General features: G+C 39.1%; 1 protein-coding gene across 2 annotated transcripts in view; it reads left to right on the forward strand.

Annotated features, from left to right (window-relative positions):
- The window catches only part of me1 (malic enzyme 1, NADP(+)-dependent, cytosolic), an 88,431-nt gene extending 72,233 nt beyond the window's left edge, over positions 1-16,198 (forward strand). For both annotated transcript variants that reach the window (XM_071469608.1, XM_071469609.1), the window contains 9 exons: positions 746-849; positions 10,986-11,095; positions 12,309-12,406; positions 13,460-13,573; positions 14,138-14,243; positions 14,773-14,915; positions 15,052-15,225; positions 15,307-15,405; positions 15,527-16,198. In XM_071469608.1, coding sequence (XP_071325709.1) covers positions 746-849; positions 10,986-11,095; positions 12,309-12,406; positions 13,460-13,573; positions 14,138-14,243; positions 14,773-14,915; positions 15,052-15,225; positions 15,307-15,405; positions 15,527-15,694 — 1,116 coding nt within the window. In that variant the 3' untranslated portion in view covers positions 15,695-16,198. The remainder of the gene's footprint in view (positions 1-745; positions 850-10,985; positions 11,096-12,308; positions 12,407-13,459; positions 13,574-14,137; positions 14,244-14,772; positions 14,916-15,051; positions 15,226-15,306; positions 15,406-15,526) is intronic.
- The last annotated feature ends 599 nt before the right edge of the window (positions 16,199-16,797 follow it).

Here is a 16,797-nt window from a genome sequence, read left to right on the forward strand (position 1 = left end):
ATAAAAGTCAAGATGTCTCCACTTCTGCTTTTAATTAGTCTCTCACTAATCACTGGAGTATAGTCTAGTCTATGGGACTAATTGCTTTATAGCAAAAGTACATTTTATTAAAATAACTGCTCCATTTAAATGTAAGTAAACACTTGTTCATTACTCATTTATTATTGGAAACTTTGTTCTTAACAAGTGTTGAACTGTAAACTTCACTGTAGACAGATTTCACATCATATTCACCTGATCTGCAGTGAACTGACTAATGACTCTTGAGGTTATATTAACAAATTTTAGACAATTAGACAATTTGTAATTAGTTCCAAATGTAGGAAGTTATGAGAAATTACCATTTTAAACTAAAAATATTCTGTTAATGTCAAGTTTTATTATGTGTTTATTCATTAAATCCACATTGCCTGATCTGTGTAAGGCTTTCCAGTGCAGTTTATTTGCAAGGCAGAGTCATAAAAGTTATTAATGTTCAAATATATATGTACTGCATGTAGTACTCACATTTTGGTAAATGACTGTATGTTTGTAGTTTACTTGCATCACATTAATGACTTTTTGGACAGTTTCGCTTGTAAATATGTGGAGTGGACACATACTTTGTGACAGAGTGGACTCTGTTGCTTACTGAAGTAAGATGCTAAATATGTTAAAGTCAGTGTTTTGAAGTCCTTTCTCTCTCCTTCACTTTCTGTCTTCCGTGTTTTATACGTGTTATATCTGCTGTTCTGACCTTTTGCAGGCACTGCTGAAGGACCCCCTCTACATTGGGCTGAGGCATAAGAGAGTCCGAGGCCAGGCCTATGATGACCTACTGGATGAATTTATGAAGGCTGTGTCGGACAGGTATGATCATATTGGCCCTCAATTCATCATTTGCCCACTTCCTTTATGCAGTCTGCTCTTGTCATCATAACAGAGTCACAGCACTCTTAAAAGAAATATGTTGAGCAGTTTAGCGTGGTCGATGCATGCAGCGCGATGCAGCCAAACCTTCTGGAACTTCAGTTGCTGGTGATTCAGCTGCAGCTTCTTTGAACTACGTTTTGGTTGCTAAGTAACATCAATCAAAACTCTGCTCATTGGCTGAATGGCATTAGCTTACTGAAAAGTGATCAAAGAGCTTTGGTAAGAGTTGGAGCAGCTGATTTTGTTGGGATGACTCTCCAGGCAGATGTCTGAGGACAGCTTACCAACTATTTGAAGGACGATTGAACTGTGAGCAGGCATCATAATATAATATCATTTGTTTTGAAACTGCACCCAATAATTTGATTTACTTAATGCTTATCCACAAATACTCAGCCAATTATTTTGTAGTAAACAAGATATTTAGAACTAAAATTCTTTACTATTGTGAAAGCTTAGGGAATATCATGGAGCATGTAAACAGAGATGCTCTGTATGTGCATGAATCTGTGTTTTTTCTGTGTTGACTCCACTTATCCTCTCCAGAGAAAATATCTGTCCATATCGTCCCCAAGCACAGAGGATGTGCGATTTTCACAGCGAGAGGTTAATTCTTGCTTCTTTGACTGTGATTCTGTCCCATATTGTCACTCAATTAGTTTGTACTGATCTTATCTTTACCATCTTCTTTGAACTGATATTTGGAGTCATGCACTGTGATTTCCCTCAGGACCTGTACCTAATGTGTTTACTGCAGTCATATCCCTGACGAGACCTTTGTATACCTTTGCTTTGTACCTCTGTGTCTCTATGCCTATCTCACTGAGCCATCATAGCCACATACACACACATGGGCCTGGTTAAGCCTCGTCCTAACCCTGAGAGACCAGAGTCCAGAGGGAGAAGCCTGGGTCTGGGCCCTCTCCAGCTGGCAACAGGAAGCCATGACTCTAATAACTGGTTAGCTTCTCAACTACAGGGAACAGTGATGCTTTTTTCCCCAAAGGAGCCAGATTGGCGGAAAATGAATAATTATGGGCTCAGAGATTGAATGAATGATTACAGCTCTGCAGTCTTTTAAGTAATATTCATGTTTAGTTTTCTAAGAAACTAAACATGAACTAAAATACCCCAGACTGACTCACAATCAATAAGCAGAAGCCTGGAGGGATTTTAATCCACCACTTAAAAATACTATAGATGTTGAATGCAACTGTTTGATTTCAGGAGAAGAATCTGCTCCTGTTGAACAATCAGCACGTGCTGTCTGCTGCTCCACAAATAAATTATCTCATAATCTCATTGCTCCTGCACACGCCCGCCACACTTTGAAGGAAGGATGAACCAAGGCTCAGCCATGGTTTTAAAGCGCTGAACTCTGTATTTTCTCCCAGGGTAACGTTCGCCATTTTGCCATATTTCATCACACTTAGTCCCTGATGCTTTTTTGTTGGTCTTTCTTTGCATGAAGGTGTTGATATGATGATGGCGTTGAGGGACGTGCTGGAAATGAATAACTAGACAAGTAGTAATTAACAAAAGAGTGGCTTAAGTTACGCAGCAATAACTTCATTATCCTAAACTTAAGGGCGTGTAGACATTAACACAAAACCCTGCTCAAATGCAGGTGTTGTAGACAAGCTGAAATAGGATTATAACCAGAAGGTTTTTTTAGGGTGCAGTTACGTGTCAGAAAAAGACATATGTTGAAGAAATATATATTAATAACACATACAGCACATTATATTAATATTAAAAATCTTTTTTTTTCATTGGCTCAAGTCATTCAGACAACTTTATTAAAAAAGCAAAACTGTGATTGAGATGCCTGTAGATGACGTTGCCATTTTAACATAAAGATAAACTCAAATACTCAATAAACTCAAAAAAAGGAAAAAAAGCAACATGTACCCAACAATTCTCTTCCCAGTCCTGCAGGAAGCATTCGTGTTGCATTGATATGACAAGTTTGAGAGATAGCAAACATCTTATAGTTGCATTGATCGTGTAATCCAGACTGCTATGGACACCTCAGAAAAAAACAACTGTTGGTGAATAGATACAAAATAAATAACTGTATATTTACTTTATGGAAATTGATATACAGATGCCAAACATGTAAAGCTGACCGGTCTGAAAGTTAAGATCAAATACATCAAATCAAAGTAAAAATAATAAAACAAAACACATCCTCTTCTTGTCTTCAGACCAGTAGAAGATAACTCCTCACTGTTAGTTATTTAAGGGACGGATTTTATTTGTTTAATTGATATTCAAAACCAACAATGTGTTCCTATCCTGTCTGTGACATGCAAGACCCAAGACTCAAGGCCATTGTTTCCTGTTTAAATCTTAAGCAAATGTTACTCGAACAGGAGGAAACAGTGCATTTGTTGGGGACTACTTTCAGCAGTGGATTAATACATATTTGTTGCTCTCATAAGTATTCATGGGAACTACACTGTGTGTGTTCATCATAATAATGGACAATAACACTCATTGCAATGGTCTGGATGTGTTTTTAATCCAGACCCAGACGAATAAGATATATCTGGCTTTAGCTACACAGACAATACTTGTTAGTAGGTTGTTAGTCATGGTTGGATTTGGTTTTAAATGGGATTTGTTTACATTAAAGAAAATATAGAATGACACCAGCTTTATTCTCTAAAACTAAAAGCACTTAAAGTACTTGTAGCTAAATGTATATCTTTGGCTGCTATAAATATACTAGCAGACATACGTTGTAGTCAGGAGTCCTTTGCGTCATGATGTCGAAATGGTTCATGTCACATGTAGATCTACAGCGTTTGACAGAACAGGCTCTAGGGTGCTCCCCATATACATCTGAGTAGCATGCGAAGACTACAGGAAAGCCATCAACTATTTGAAACTCTTGGCACTGGGAGAATAAGGAACAGACAGACGGATGGACAGATGGATGGATGAAAGTAACAGAGGGGAAAGAATGCAGAATGCGTCTTAGTCATTAATGACAACTCAGGGATTTGAGAAATAATGTGTGCTGAGAGATGCTGGCTCTCTGGAGAGTTAGAGGGGGCTGGGGATTTATTAAGGCCTCAGCCACAAAGCTCTGTAGGGAATGAGGCAACAGACAGCCTGTGTGTGTACTCAGACACACATATATACACACAGGTTCGACAGCTGTGTTTGTATAGAGCACCCTTGTCTGTGACCTTCTTCGCTGAGGTCCTTGCTGACTCTCTATGGCCTCATGAATGTGCTCAGACTAAAATCCCTTCGTACCTTCTCCTCTGCATCTGGTCTCCCCCTCGGCGCTGGAAGTGTATATCACATCCACCCACGTCCTATTAGGAGGAGATTCAGATTTCATCAAGTCTCAGATGAAACTAGATTGTGTTTCCTGAAGGAGCTGGGTCGATCGTTAACTCCCCCGTCCTGCAGATTGGCCCAGACATAACACCAAACGTCTGAATGATTCGCCACATGGGAAATCGCCTGTCGTCTCATGTATCACGCTCTTTTTCGTGCTATCAAACATTAATAATAATGTCACAAGCATTTACACTCACTATATTTGACTGCTTTGGCAGCAACTGGCAAGAAACCATACAAGAACTACTCCAGCAAACAATGAGTCTAAGTCTTTTTCTATTACTTTAATACCCAAATTATTGTGGCAAGTCATAAATCACAGCCGAATAAAAGTTTTGAGAACAAAGGATCTCTGTGTTGTTCTGGTAGTGTGGCTCAGATAGCTTAAACAGCCCCATGGCAGGAAAGGTTAGACGGCTGTCTTGTCTGCCTGTGTGGTTGTTTTCTGTTTGCAGTGCCCAAGTCCAGTGTGTATTACGCACTGACTTCCTTTCACTGGTTTGTAGTGGACAGGGCTCAGATGGTGATGCCGCTCATTCCTGAGCACCTATCAGGATTTGTCAATATTTAAATGAAAATAAGATAACGATCACAGCCTGATGAAGCAGATTTGGTGAGTTTTTGACCATTGAACCCTAAATAAATAATACTAATAAAGTTTTTATTTTGTTGCACAGGATACTTAAAGTTATTTTAGTTAGCTTTTCTACATTAAAATGTCTAAAAACAACTAGAATAATATGTTTTTTGAGCTGTCTACTGACAATTTCCCAAATGTTTCCAGAAGTTCTCAAACCTAAATACGTGATTTAAATCAAGCTCATAAGTCAGTGTTGTGGGTGCCTGCCAGTCGCGCAAAATTGACTTTCATCCAGTTTTAAGCAACATTTTTAAGATGCACTTTTTAGACCTTGATCATTTTCAAATATGTATTTTAACCGGATGATGAGGATTTCAGTCATCGGATGTCTGGATGTTAAATTATCGGAGAACAAAGCTAGGCAAACGTTAGAAAGCTCAGCTTCCATCTACTTCGTGATGCCCTGTGTCTGCCAAAGAGCCTCAGTGAATGACTGATTTTTAAAGTGAAATCAGAAAGCTTTATTGATTGTTTCTACTGCTTTTAACCCCCTGGTCCATTTGTTATGGAGAGAAAAAAAAAAAACAGTGAAAGCATAGGTTAGCAGCAATCTCACGTCAGCTTTATTCACTGCTTTTACTGGTTATAATCACCGGATCTGTTTGTTTTGGAGAGGAGGATAATTCGGCTCCCCGTAAAAACCTCCTGAACTACTGACACCGAAGGAATCCAAACTGGGAGAGCCTTACAGCAATGGTGGAGAAGACAACAACCCCCATCACAACACCGTCTTTTGGTTTTATTTTGAGAGACCCCTAGCAGCAGAAGTCACATACTGTGCATTGCAATACTGCAATAACATATTTTGGCCACTTGGGCAACACTGACATACCATCACATTTTATGCTAACATGGTAGTTAGCATAAGATAGCAACCAGTTGTTTAGCACATATGTAGCAACATTAGCATGCACTTGAAGTCATGTTTGTTCACCCACTGGATATACATCCACTATTCACTCTCCTTTTAACTCTATTTTCCTCTCAAACAACTTCTGAGGAAAATGTATGGCTTTTTAGCTGCTAAATGTTGCACTATGTTAGCCAGCTAGCCGCTAACTCTGTGGCAGACAGCGTTGAGTGGATTTGTAGAGCCTTTTCACTGAGAAAAAGTGCCTGTTGTAGCCGAAAACGAGAGAACGAGAGAAGCAGGAGTGAAACGAAACAGTAAAAACTGCAACAACCAGTAACCACAGCTCGCCGTATTGTTCTCCCTTCAGCTACTACAAGTCAGACAGGTTGATGAGGAGTGAATCAGTAAATGAATAAACAAATATGTGTGTGAGCTTCTGTCCAACCTGCAGCTGCAAAGTTGTTAATTTATACGATTTCTACCTCATGGGGTCACAAAGGTCACAAATACTGCAGGGCTGCATTAGGAAACTTTTGTTGTTGAATTCATAAATGTGATAATATTATAAGATATATATGTAATCCTTTACCCTCATTCTTCATCTCTCTGCTCATGTGTTATGGTCCCTGGGAAACTTGAGCAGCCATATCAGAATTAAAAATTGTTGCTGTCACATTTTACACTCTCAAGCAGGTGTAGAGAGGATTTTTCTTGTCCATTCTCTCATCCCAGTGACAGACATGAGGGCTTTCCCACCAGGTCCTTTTTGCTCTCCAGGCACTGAGGAGACTGTTGACAAAGCACTGGATCAGTCTCCCTCTTTCACCCCCCCCCCCCCCCCCCCCCCCCCCCCCCTTTTTTTGGTTTTGGTTTTTTGGTTTAGGTTAAATAACAGAGATGAAAAGTGGACCTGTCACTGTTTTACATGACATCAATACTTTGGTCACTGGAGTTTCAGCATATACTTTATTTTGAGCTTTAAGTCTTCTAACCAAATTTAAAGGAGCTATAGCTGTAAGTTCTGCTATTGCTACATAGCTAACATTAGCATTAAGCTGTTCACTTATCAGTCTAGAAGAAACGTTGCAAGTTTATTGTCAGATTTCATTCCTTTCCTTACCAACAGCTCTCTCCAGAAGTGCAAAGCAATGTTAAATTTTGTCTCTATCACTTCTTTTGCTGAAGATAGCATGCTAACAAGGTAGCCACAGCAAGTCTCATCACTCTCCGATAGCAACTAATCTGCCCTAAAAGACATAATGCTGCTCAGAGGGTGTATTATAACCTCTAATTTTGTAAACGCAACAATGGCCAAAGCTCTTGTTAAGCAACTGCCACCCCCACCAGGCAAGAAACCACAAAAATTCTATTTCGAACTCTGAATTAATTGTATTAGACACAGATTTATAAGATAGATAAAAGAAACAACTAAAAGTATAGTTATAAAGATGCACCTGTCATCCCAGTTATCATACAAATAAATGGAGTGCTTCTTGTTATGATAACAGTAAGTACTCCATTAAAATGTATTTTGGTACATATAAATGATAGTATAACTACTTTTATTTTATTTTATTTTCCCACTTGTATATTGACTTTTTATGTACTTAAGGTAACATATCTAATCAACTTGAATAAATGGTTTATTTACCCTCTGCCAGTGTTAAACAACCCAAGGCAAAGGATCCATAAGAGGAGTTCTCAGTTTAAACATCTGCATTTTTATTTTTGCAGTTATAGTATATTTTGTGTCTGTCCTGATCCTTCCATCTTTCTCCTCTGCTGCTGAGAAATTAATAGATTTCTCACAGCACAGTCAAGAATACGGCCTGTGTTTTTCATCTTTTTTGGGTGTGCCCTGTCTTGCTTAGGTTACTGCCCTTGATACTTCAGCTCAGACACAAAAGCAAATCCTGCTTCTTTGTGCAGGGTATTTTTCTATTCATCTGGCAATGAGAGACATTGTCAGGTTTTGGCGTTCCATTCAGAGGGTCATCAAGAAAAGACAACTGACTGCCGGGAGAACAGGGACGAACACAAATGGCATCCAACAGGAGCTTTGTTCTAGGCAGCACAGACACACACAAAAACACCCCGCCATATCTTTATTGGCTCAGACTTAGCACCAAAGATCTTTCTGCACTGGGAAGATGTTTCTTTCTTTCTGCGATCCCACAACCACAGATAGTCACTCTGTACTTTATGGTCAGTGGATGTCCATAAATATGCTTGTGTTCACAGCTCAGTCATTCTCAGATCCATGTCAAAAGTCTCTGATCTTTCGTCTCTGTCACCATGACAAAAAACTATGAATTCAGTGTTTGGCACACCACATAATCCTCTGTCTTTACTGTATGATGAGAATAGTTGCAGCATATTCAGCATGTTTTTCAGCTTCTGCAAAAGACTACACTCCAAAGTCCACCTCTTTAGACTCTGAGCATGAGCAGTTTGGTTCTGCATAAACTGGCATGACCCCTCCTGTAGTGAGATGCACCAAACCATACCAGAGGGAGCTACACTGGCAGTGAGGAAAGGCCACATCTATCCTCGCCTGTCGCCTGTCTCCGTCTCCTGAAGCCCAAACACAATGAAAAGTTTATAGCTCCCTTCTTGGCCTCATTATTCCTCCTCTTCGCACAGGCTCTCAGTATTTTAGTGCTGCTCTCTGCTTGATAGAAAACACATTTCTCTCTTCAACGCTACTGCCGTGTTGGCAGTAAGTCAGCAGCGCTGTCAGTATCTGTATTAGGCGTCGGTCTCTTGCAGTGCGACAGAAGGAAGGATAAACACTGACCCCGTAATGGCACTCTCTCATCAGGACATTAACTTTTAGTACAGCTGAACTCAGGTCGCTTCTCATCCTGCATTTCTTTCTTGCCTTGCTTCCGCTCAGCTTCATCCTCCTCCTACTGAAAATCTAAGCAGTTTAGCAGCCACTTTAACAAGTGGGAAACAGCTTTAGTGAATTGTACAATAACAGTGCAACTGAAGATTCTTATGAGGGAGTAGGTGGGGTTTTATGACAAGGCTTAAGAAGAAACAGGATGAAGGAGAAAGTTAAAAGACAGTGTAGGAATGGAGGAAACAAAGCGAGAAACCTTAACAGTGGGAAGTGAATGAGATGAGGAGGGAATGAAAACATTGCCACCAGTGAACTCACAGGGCTGCAGGTGTTTGGGACAGCTCGCTCTGTTTGCTTGACCTGCTCTCTATTTCCTCCTTCACTCACTGACTGAAATATGAGCACGAGTGTTTTTAACATAGGTTTCAGACAACCTCACCCTTCCTTCCATTGTTCATAGCAGTGAAATAGACTTAATAAACGTCACACTGCTTATCTTCACTTTGAGTCACAACATTTAAAACACATTAGTGTAGTTATCCAATATCTACTGCTTTTATAATGTGTATTGCAATAAGATTAGTGTCAGTTATTTAGTGTACTACAAAGTCTTCATATCTTATGTGATAATTTTCCTACAGCAGAATAATGTCCCTCATCCTGTCAGTAAAGTTGCAAAGTGGGAGGGGACTCTTCTTTCTTTCTTAACACACATAACATTAACTCTCTCAGTTGTAGGTTTACATTATGGCCACCAGTATTAACTATTTCAACTGCATCCATCATTTTTACATGTTGTAGAGGTCCTGATACTACATTACCCATGAGCCTTGGGTGCTGTTGCTATGGAGATGAAGCCAGTCAGAGGCAAATCGACAGAGAATTCAAAACGCTTCATTGTTGCAGTTGTGAACACAGTGTGGCACCACAGCTGCTGAATTCAACCAAAAGTGAAGCTGCAGATTGTGTTTTCAGTTGTCTCAACACTTCAACCTTCAGCTGTTGAGGTTATGAAGTCTTGAGCCTCTTGTTAGCAAATCAAGGGACACAATTTAAAGCTCTGTGATTGGATGTTCCTTTTGGAAATTAATCAAAGAACCAGTGGCTCATCATGAACTGATGATTAAACCAGGATAGTTACTGTGAGTCAAGTGAAATTTTCCATGGGAAAAAATGTCAATCCTCAACATGCTGATTTCTCCACTGTCTTTTTTTTTATCATCTCCAAAATCAAAGCTCAAGAGTAAATTGTAAGAAATGGGTAAAGCTGTGTGTTTATCTGCTGTAATCTTCAGCAAGTCTGGATAACTAGCTAAGGTTGGTCCTCATCCTAAAAGCCTTTTCTCTGCACTGGAAAAAGTGAAACAACAAACATTGAAACAATAAAAAGTCTGTCTTGCTTGGATTTTAATACTGAGTCTTATAAAATAACAAAGGCAGACATCTTTGAAGTAATAGCCACTATAAAAATCTTGATTAATATTGTTTTTCCTGCATCTGCCGTTAAGTCCGTCATCCTACACACCTTCACCAGTGTTCTTTCATCCTTCTTTTTATTCTGTCCTTGCTGTAAACCTGTCTTTCATCTCAGAGACAGAGCAGCAGCAGCAGCAGTTACTCTGCAAATATCCAGTAAATTCCTGAACAAAAGTTCCATCTGTTGAAAGACGTGGGAACTTGGGATTCATTTTTGTCGCTGTCTAAATCTAATTTACAGACTCATAACACTGGGTTTAGGGCTTATTTTTGTTATGTGTTTTTGTAGGAGCTTATTGACACAGGCTCCTGTGCTATGGCATTGACTATATGTGATAGGTGGTCTGAGCAGCATCTTGTAAAATTGAACACTGCTGGTTTTACTGGGGCACTGGGTGGGCTTTGTGCTCTTTTCTTTGAAATGTAGTGTTTTTGTGAATATGCTCCTTTGTGGAGGTTTGACCTCCCTCATGGAAACTCACTGTGAGGCGCTGTCAAACAGTCGGGAAAACAGGTGTCAGCTTGTCAAATGTCTATTAAACAGAACAGTATACAATGTTCTGTGGCTTTATTTTTCACTTAAGCCTTTCAACAAAACAGTATTATTTTTTATTTCATTGGAAACATGTTGATATAATTGTGCATTTTCAGAGAAGTGAAATCCATTGTTATAACTAAGAAGCCAGGATCCCCTCTCATAGCATAGAGGCAGAGTGCCCCCCTCTGGACTGAAATAGTCTTTGAAAGCAGAGACTGCCCTTTCTATGTGTGTGTCTGTCTTAAGGTTTATAAAATTAGCCCTCACCTATAAGATGATTAGCACATTCATTACTTCCTGTATCTCTTCTTTTTCAAGCTTCCTGTTGGTTCAGCCAGAATAAATGCAGCTCCTCTTTCCACAGGTATGGGATGGACTGTCTGATTCAGTTTGAGGACTTTGCAAATGTTAATGCTTTCCGTCTGCTGAGCAAATACCGCAACAAGTACTGCACATTCAACGATGACATCCAAGGTAACCAACATTAAAGGAAAAACAGGGAGAGAAATTACACATGCACAGCTGTAACTTTGAGGAGCACCTCACTCAAATCAAAATCTGTGTGTATGTAAATGTATCATGATATGAATAACTGAATACTACCTTTTAGTCAACCAATTAAAAGTAAAGCCATACTACGACCATTAAGATATTAAAAATCTTTTTTTCCATGTACACCTTATTCTTTTCTTAAAATAACAATGTACTGGCAGGTGAGAAACCCTCTTAGTCAACTGGCCCTGTGATTTAACACCTTGTACAATCAAAGTGAAAACTACACAACACACGCTCAAAGCACCCTTACACTGGTCCCATTATTGAATATACCAGATTATATTAATATCTTCACATAATCATTGCTTTTACACTTCAGATATTTACTTACTTATTTACTCACATTCAAATAATAAAATGAGCAGCTCACAGCAGTAAACTTCATGAGCAGCAGTGATTGCAATAACCTTTGTTTCCCTGTGTTTCATATCTCAGTCTATATACAGGCTGCTTTAACCTTTGAGGTGCGTGTTAACACCAGACTACACATCAGCTCTGAGCAGGCTTTAATCTGTGGTGTATTCACATTAGAAGTAACTGAAGCAGGCAGTGAGCTGTCTAAAAATGTTCAAATTTTGGCCTTGGTGTTGATGTACAGTATTCTCAGTTTAAAGTTAAAGGCGTCCTGTCCACATTTCTTGTATACAAACATACATATCCTTCCACATAAAAACATATTTTGGATATTTCTGTATACATCTCTTTATATGCTTTCCTTGTGTGTATGTGCTTTATACATTTGTTTTACTGCTTTTATTGATTTTAATTGTCTTCTGTACAGCACTTTGGTCAGGTCAAGCTGTGATCTAGAAATAAAGTTGACTTGACTTGACATCCGTAACTTTTAACAACTGTCGATCAGAGGAATAATGTGCAACCACCAGTGAGATGTGACTCTTTCTGCCCGCATGCTTCCAGGGGCCTACTTGTAAAAACATTTTTAGGAGATTATTGCATTAATGATACAGAGATTTACACAACATCTCTAATTCTTTGATAAGACCACCATTATTAAGAATAAATCATTTAATTATTCTTGAAACTACAACAGTAACACTAATGTCATAAATCCTATGAAGAAGATCATTGAGAGCAGATTTAACTCTTGGGTTTGATGTCGTATATTCCTCAGGTACTGCTGCTGTGGCAGTAGCTGGACTCCTGGCTGCCCTCCGTGTCACCAAAAGCAAAATGTGCGACCACACCATTGTGTTCCAAGGTGCAGGAGAGGTAGGTGCAGCACACTTTAAGTGAGACTCACTGTGTAGGTTCAGCTGAACAGCGATCCCTGGGAACACAAGAGGTAATAGGAAGATAGTGTTGAATTGAATTTTCCAAGATTTCCTTGAATCAGATGCTTTAAATCATAAATGTCCAGATGGTACAGTACAGAGTCTTAGGATGTTGACCCTCTGTGTCCTGTCAGTTCCTGTCAGCTCCGTAGTGCATCCTTTTTAATAAAGGCAAACTTTAACACAGAAAAGACATCATCATCATCATTATCATCATCATCATAATTAGGGAAAATAAAATGTGACCACGAGTAAGAATAACACAAACAAACATTTCCTAGTGAAATATAGTGTGTTTAATTCTCATTTTACAAAAGATTCAAAAGTTACATAATCTCACTTTAAAGGGACTCAGACCATTAACATGCTGAATGCTGTTTTATCAAAAGAACCCATACACAAATGTAGTGTATGTACTGTACATATAATGAATTTCCATATATGAAATGTATGTACATATAAAATAAAACCATATATGTAAAAAATGATATATAAAACCTAAACCTTGGAAATTGGAACCATGTTTTACATATACATGCTTATTTGGTGACATATATCCATCTCAAAGCGTGTTAAAGTATGTTGATATTATATACAGTAGGGTCCATGTTTAAAATCAGATATGTTATAAACTTATATCCTCATATATTCAGAGGATGTTTATGTGTAAAAAAAAAAAAAAGTACCCCCTTATAAGTGACACATATGGCAACATCACTCTTGATATTGTGACATATGTGTCCTATATTACATTTTTATCTGGGAATATTTTCGCCCCATTTGATTTCTGAGCCAAAGAACAAGTTCAGTTTTTACATCCATTACATCTGATACCACCACACAAGCCTTTTCTCTCTCAAATGGAAAGAAAATATTACAATTTCAGATTAGATATTCTTTTGAGATTTTACATGTGAAACTAAAGCTGCCAAAGCTGGTGTGAGGCTATCATGAGGCAGCTCCTCTTTAACCCCTTTTGTCTTGCTCACAGGCAGCGATGGGGATTGCTGAGCTGATCACCATGGCCATGGAGAAGGAGGGACTCGCTAAGGAAGAGTGCTTGAAAAAGATCTGGATGGTTGATTCCAAGGGTCTCATTGTCAAGGTGTCTTATTAAAGTAACAAGCAACATGTACACATGCAGGCATAAATGCACTAATGTAATATAATCTAACCACTGTAGCTGACCAGGATGAATCAGTCAGGAAGTACAGCAGATTAAAAAAAAAATCATGAAAACATATTCTGAAATTAACAAAACATGACAGACTAATATGAAATCACAGGTAGAGAATATCTGAGGGTGGATTCTCCTGAGTACTTTGACATTAGAGCTTCCCCCACAGTCCAGAAAAAAAAAAGATTTCCTATGGTTCGTTAATTTATATGACAGAGGTCTTTCTTTGGAATCACTGCAGAAGGCTCTCCAGAGGGTTATACATCTGTTTTGTCCACGATATCCATGTTATTTGTTATTCCTTCCTCATTCCTCCTCCTCCTCCTTTCATCCTTTATTCCCTCAGCACTAAAACTATTAGAGAGTAATAACAGTGACTCCGCACATTGAATTCAGCCATGTTTTTTTTTTTTTCTACAGTGTTTAGTCTTTTCACAGATGGTTTAAAGTCTTCAATGGCCTCCTCTGCATCCACTCTTTCCAAATCTTTAGGGTCGGGACCACCTGACTCATGAGAAGGAGAGGTTCGCTCATGAGCACCCACATGTGAAGAAACTGGAGGATGTCGTTCAAGAACTGAAACCCACAGCTATCATTGGTAAAACAACATGCATGAATGTTTCCCAGCCTTCCACTAGCCTAAGCAGTCATGTATGTCATTTGTCCCTCTGAACATGCAGTTATGGTGACGACACAGCCATGGTTAACAGATACAACAGTGACTACCAGTTTGAAACAGGAAACAAGCATTGGTCTCCAGTGTCAGAGTCCCATACACAGACTTTGTCACTCTATATACTCCAGTTCTTCCTTTGTTTCCATCATCATTACAGCAGCTGCTGACAATAAAATGTAACAATGGGTCGTAATAAGCTGCTTGCACAGACGACCTATAGGTTTGTTTTTTAGGGGAGGAAAGACTTGTGTTATCATGATTGATCATGATTGACAGATTGTCAGATGATCATAGTGTCAGATGACACTGATGGACTGGATGCAAGGGACTGTTGAAACAAAAAATGATGATACATTATTTGAGGATTGTTGAAGATGATGCACAGAATATTCAGCCTCTCTTTAAAGTTGAAAAACTAGAACTATTGCCCATTGATGTCCTTCTGTCTCAGGTGTGGCAGCTGTGGCCGGAGCTTTCACTGAACAGATCATCAGGGACATGGCTTCTTTCAATGAACGCCCAGTCATCTTTGCCCTAAGCAACCCAACCAGCAAAGCCGAATGCACTGCCGAGCAGTGTTACACATTTACAGAGGTACTCATTCAGGATGCTCTGGAGTCTTCTTTGACTCCCATACATGCTTATGAATGATTTCTGTCTTTTGATTGAATAATACTACTATAATAATACTACTAATAATATACATTACTACATGACTCTGGAACTGCAGGGGCGGGGCATCTTTGCCAGTGGCAGTCCATTTGACCCTGTCACGCTGCCTGATGGGAGGACATTCTACCCCGGTCAGGGAAACAACGCCTACATCTTCCCCGGTGTGGGCCTGGGTGTCACAGCTTGTGCCATCCGACATATTACTGAAGAAATCTTCCTTGTTGCAGCGGAGGTAACACACTGACATATCAGAATATACACACACATCTTCTGTATTAATAGTAATATGAGTGATGTGTTTGCCGTTTAACAGGCTCTTGCTAACCTGGTGACGGAAGACGACCTGGCACAGGGAAGACTGTATCCTCCTCTCAGCTCTATCAGGGACGTGTCTCTCAAACTGGTTGTCAAGGTGAGAGCTCAGTATAAACACAACATATAGCAGATGTACCTTATCGTGTTTGCCTGAGTCCAGTCGTGTGGCGAGGGGGACTTTGGAAACTGCAAAAACGTTCATGTCTTGTCCGTTACAGATCATGGAGTACGCCTACGAGCACAACATGGCCACACTTCGCCCAGAGCCATCTGACAAAGAAGCGTACGTGCACTCGCTCATTTACAGCACTGACTATGAAGAGTTTGTTGTGGACTCGTTCCGCTGGCCAGAGAGCAGTATGGCTGTACAGTCATGCAAACTTTAATGCACTGGACAGAGACAGGATGAGCCCTGGTGTGGCAAGATAACTACTGATATACAATATCACCAGGAGAGGTGGTACTGGGATATGAAAGAGGCTGTGTGTAGATTTTTCTCATTAATATATTACTGTGAAACTAATGGTGACAATACATTTTGCTGGAAACCCACAAGCCATGCTGTTGGTGGGTGCTGTTGCTTTATGAGTTATTGGGCTTTATTTCTTTTTATTACCCCCTTCCCTCCAAGAATAGCTTGCTGGTTTACACAAGTGTATGAAATAGTTAATAATTTATAAAATTCAGATGAAATGGAAGCCAATGAAATGTGAAATAGCAGTTTATAAAATGTATGAAATATTGCACTGATAATTGTTATCTCATTACATTTTACAATAATATATTTAGGGAAAATCTTACTGTTATTGTACTTTACTAGGAGGCTACTTCATGACTGTGTCAGCTATAATCCAAAAACTCTTTGTCAAATAAAAATGGTTTCGATTAAAGTTTTCCATGTTTGTTATTACATCTGTTAGGTCTGGATGTAAAAGGGAATTTATTTTTTTTTTTATTTGTGTCCATCTAATGTTTTCTCATAGAAACCCTGTTCCAGAGTTCACCTCACTTAATCTCTTTCTGTTGCTCTTTTGTAATCAGTGCCAGACAAAATGTGCAGACTGTTCACTTAGTCTCACAGTCACACCACTTACCTCATTCATCACCATCTTACATACTTAATCTGTTTACTTTACTTTGAGTGACCAACTTGAAAATGCGAGGGCAAGGTGTTTCTGAAATTCATTGAATGGTGCTTTGGCCTCCTCCAGAGGTCAACTTGCATTATTGCAGCAGAAATAACAAGTTGAGTGTTTTTGTTATTTTATTCTTTTTAGTTTATTTTTATCATCAGATAAACTTAAATGCTCTGAAAGCTCTGGCTTCAAAGCAAACACATATTGAGGTATTCTTTATTAGGAGAAAGCTCTGTTAATTTGCTTCATTGGGACTGTTCTGTTGTGATTTGATAAGATCTGATTAACAGTAATCAAACAATCCAGCAACTTTCAACACATATTTTAGTCAAATGTTGCTAAATTCACCTAAG

The sequence above is a fragment of the Trachinotus anak genome, unplaced genomic scaffold, assembly GCF_046630095.1.
Source record: "Trachinotus anak isolate AG129_WGS33_773 ecotype Australia unplaced genomic scaffold, CSIRO_AGI_Tana_v1 ptg000032l, whole genome shotgun sequence".
NCBI lineage: Eukaryota > Metazoa > Chordata > Actinopteri > Carangiformes > Carangidae > Trachinotus > Trachinotus anak.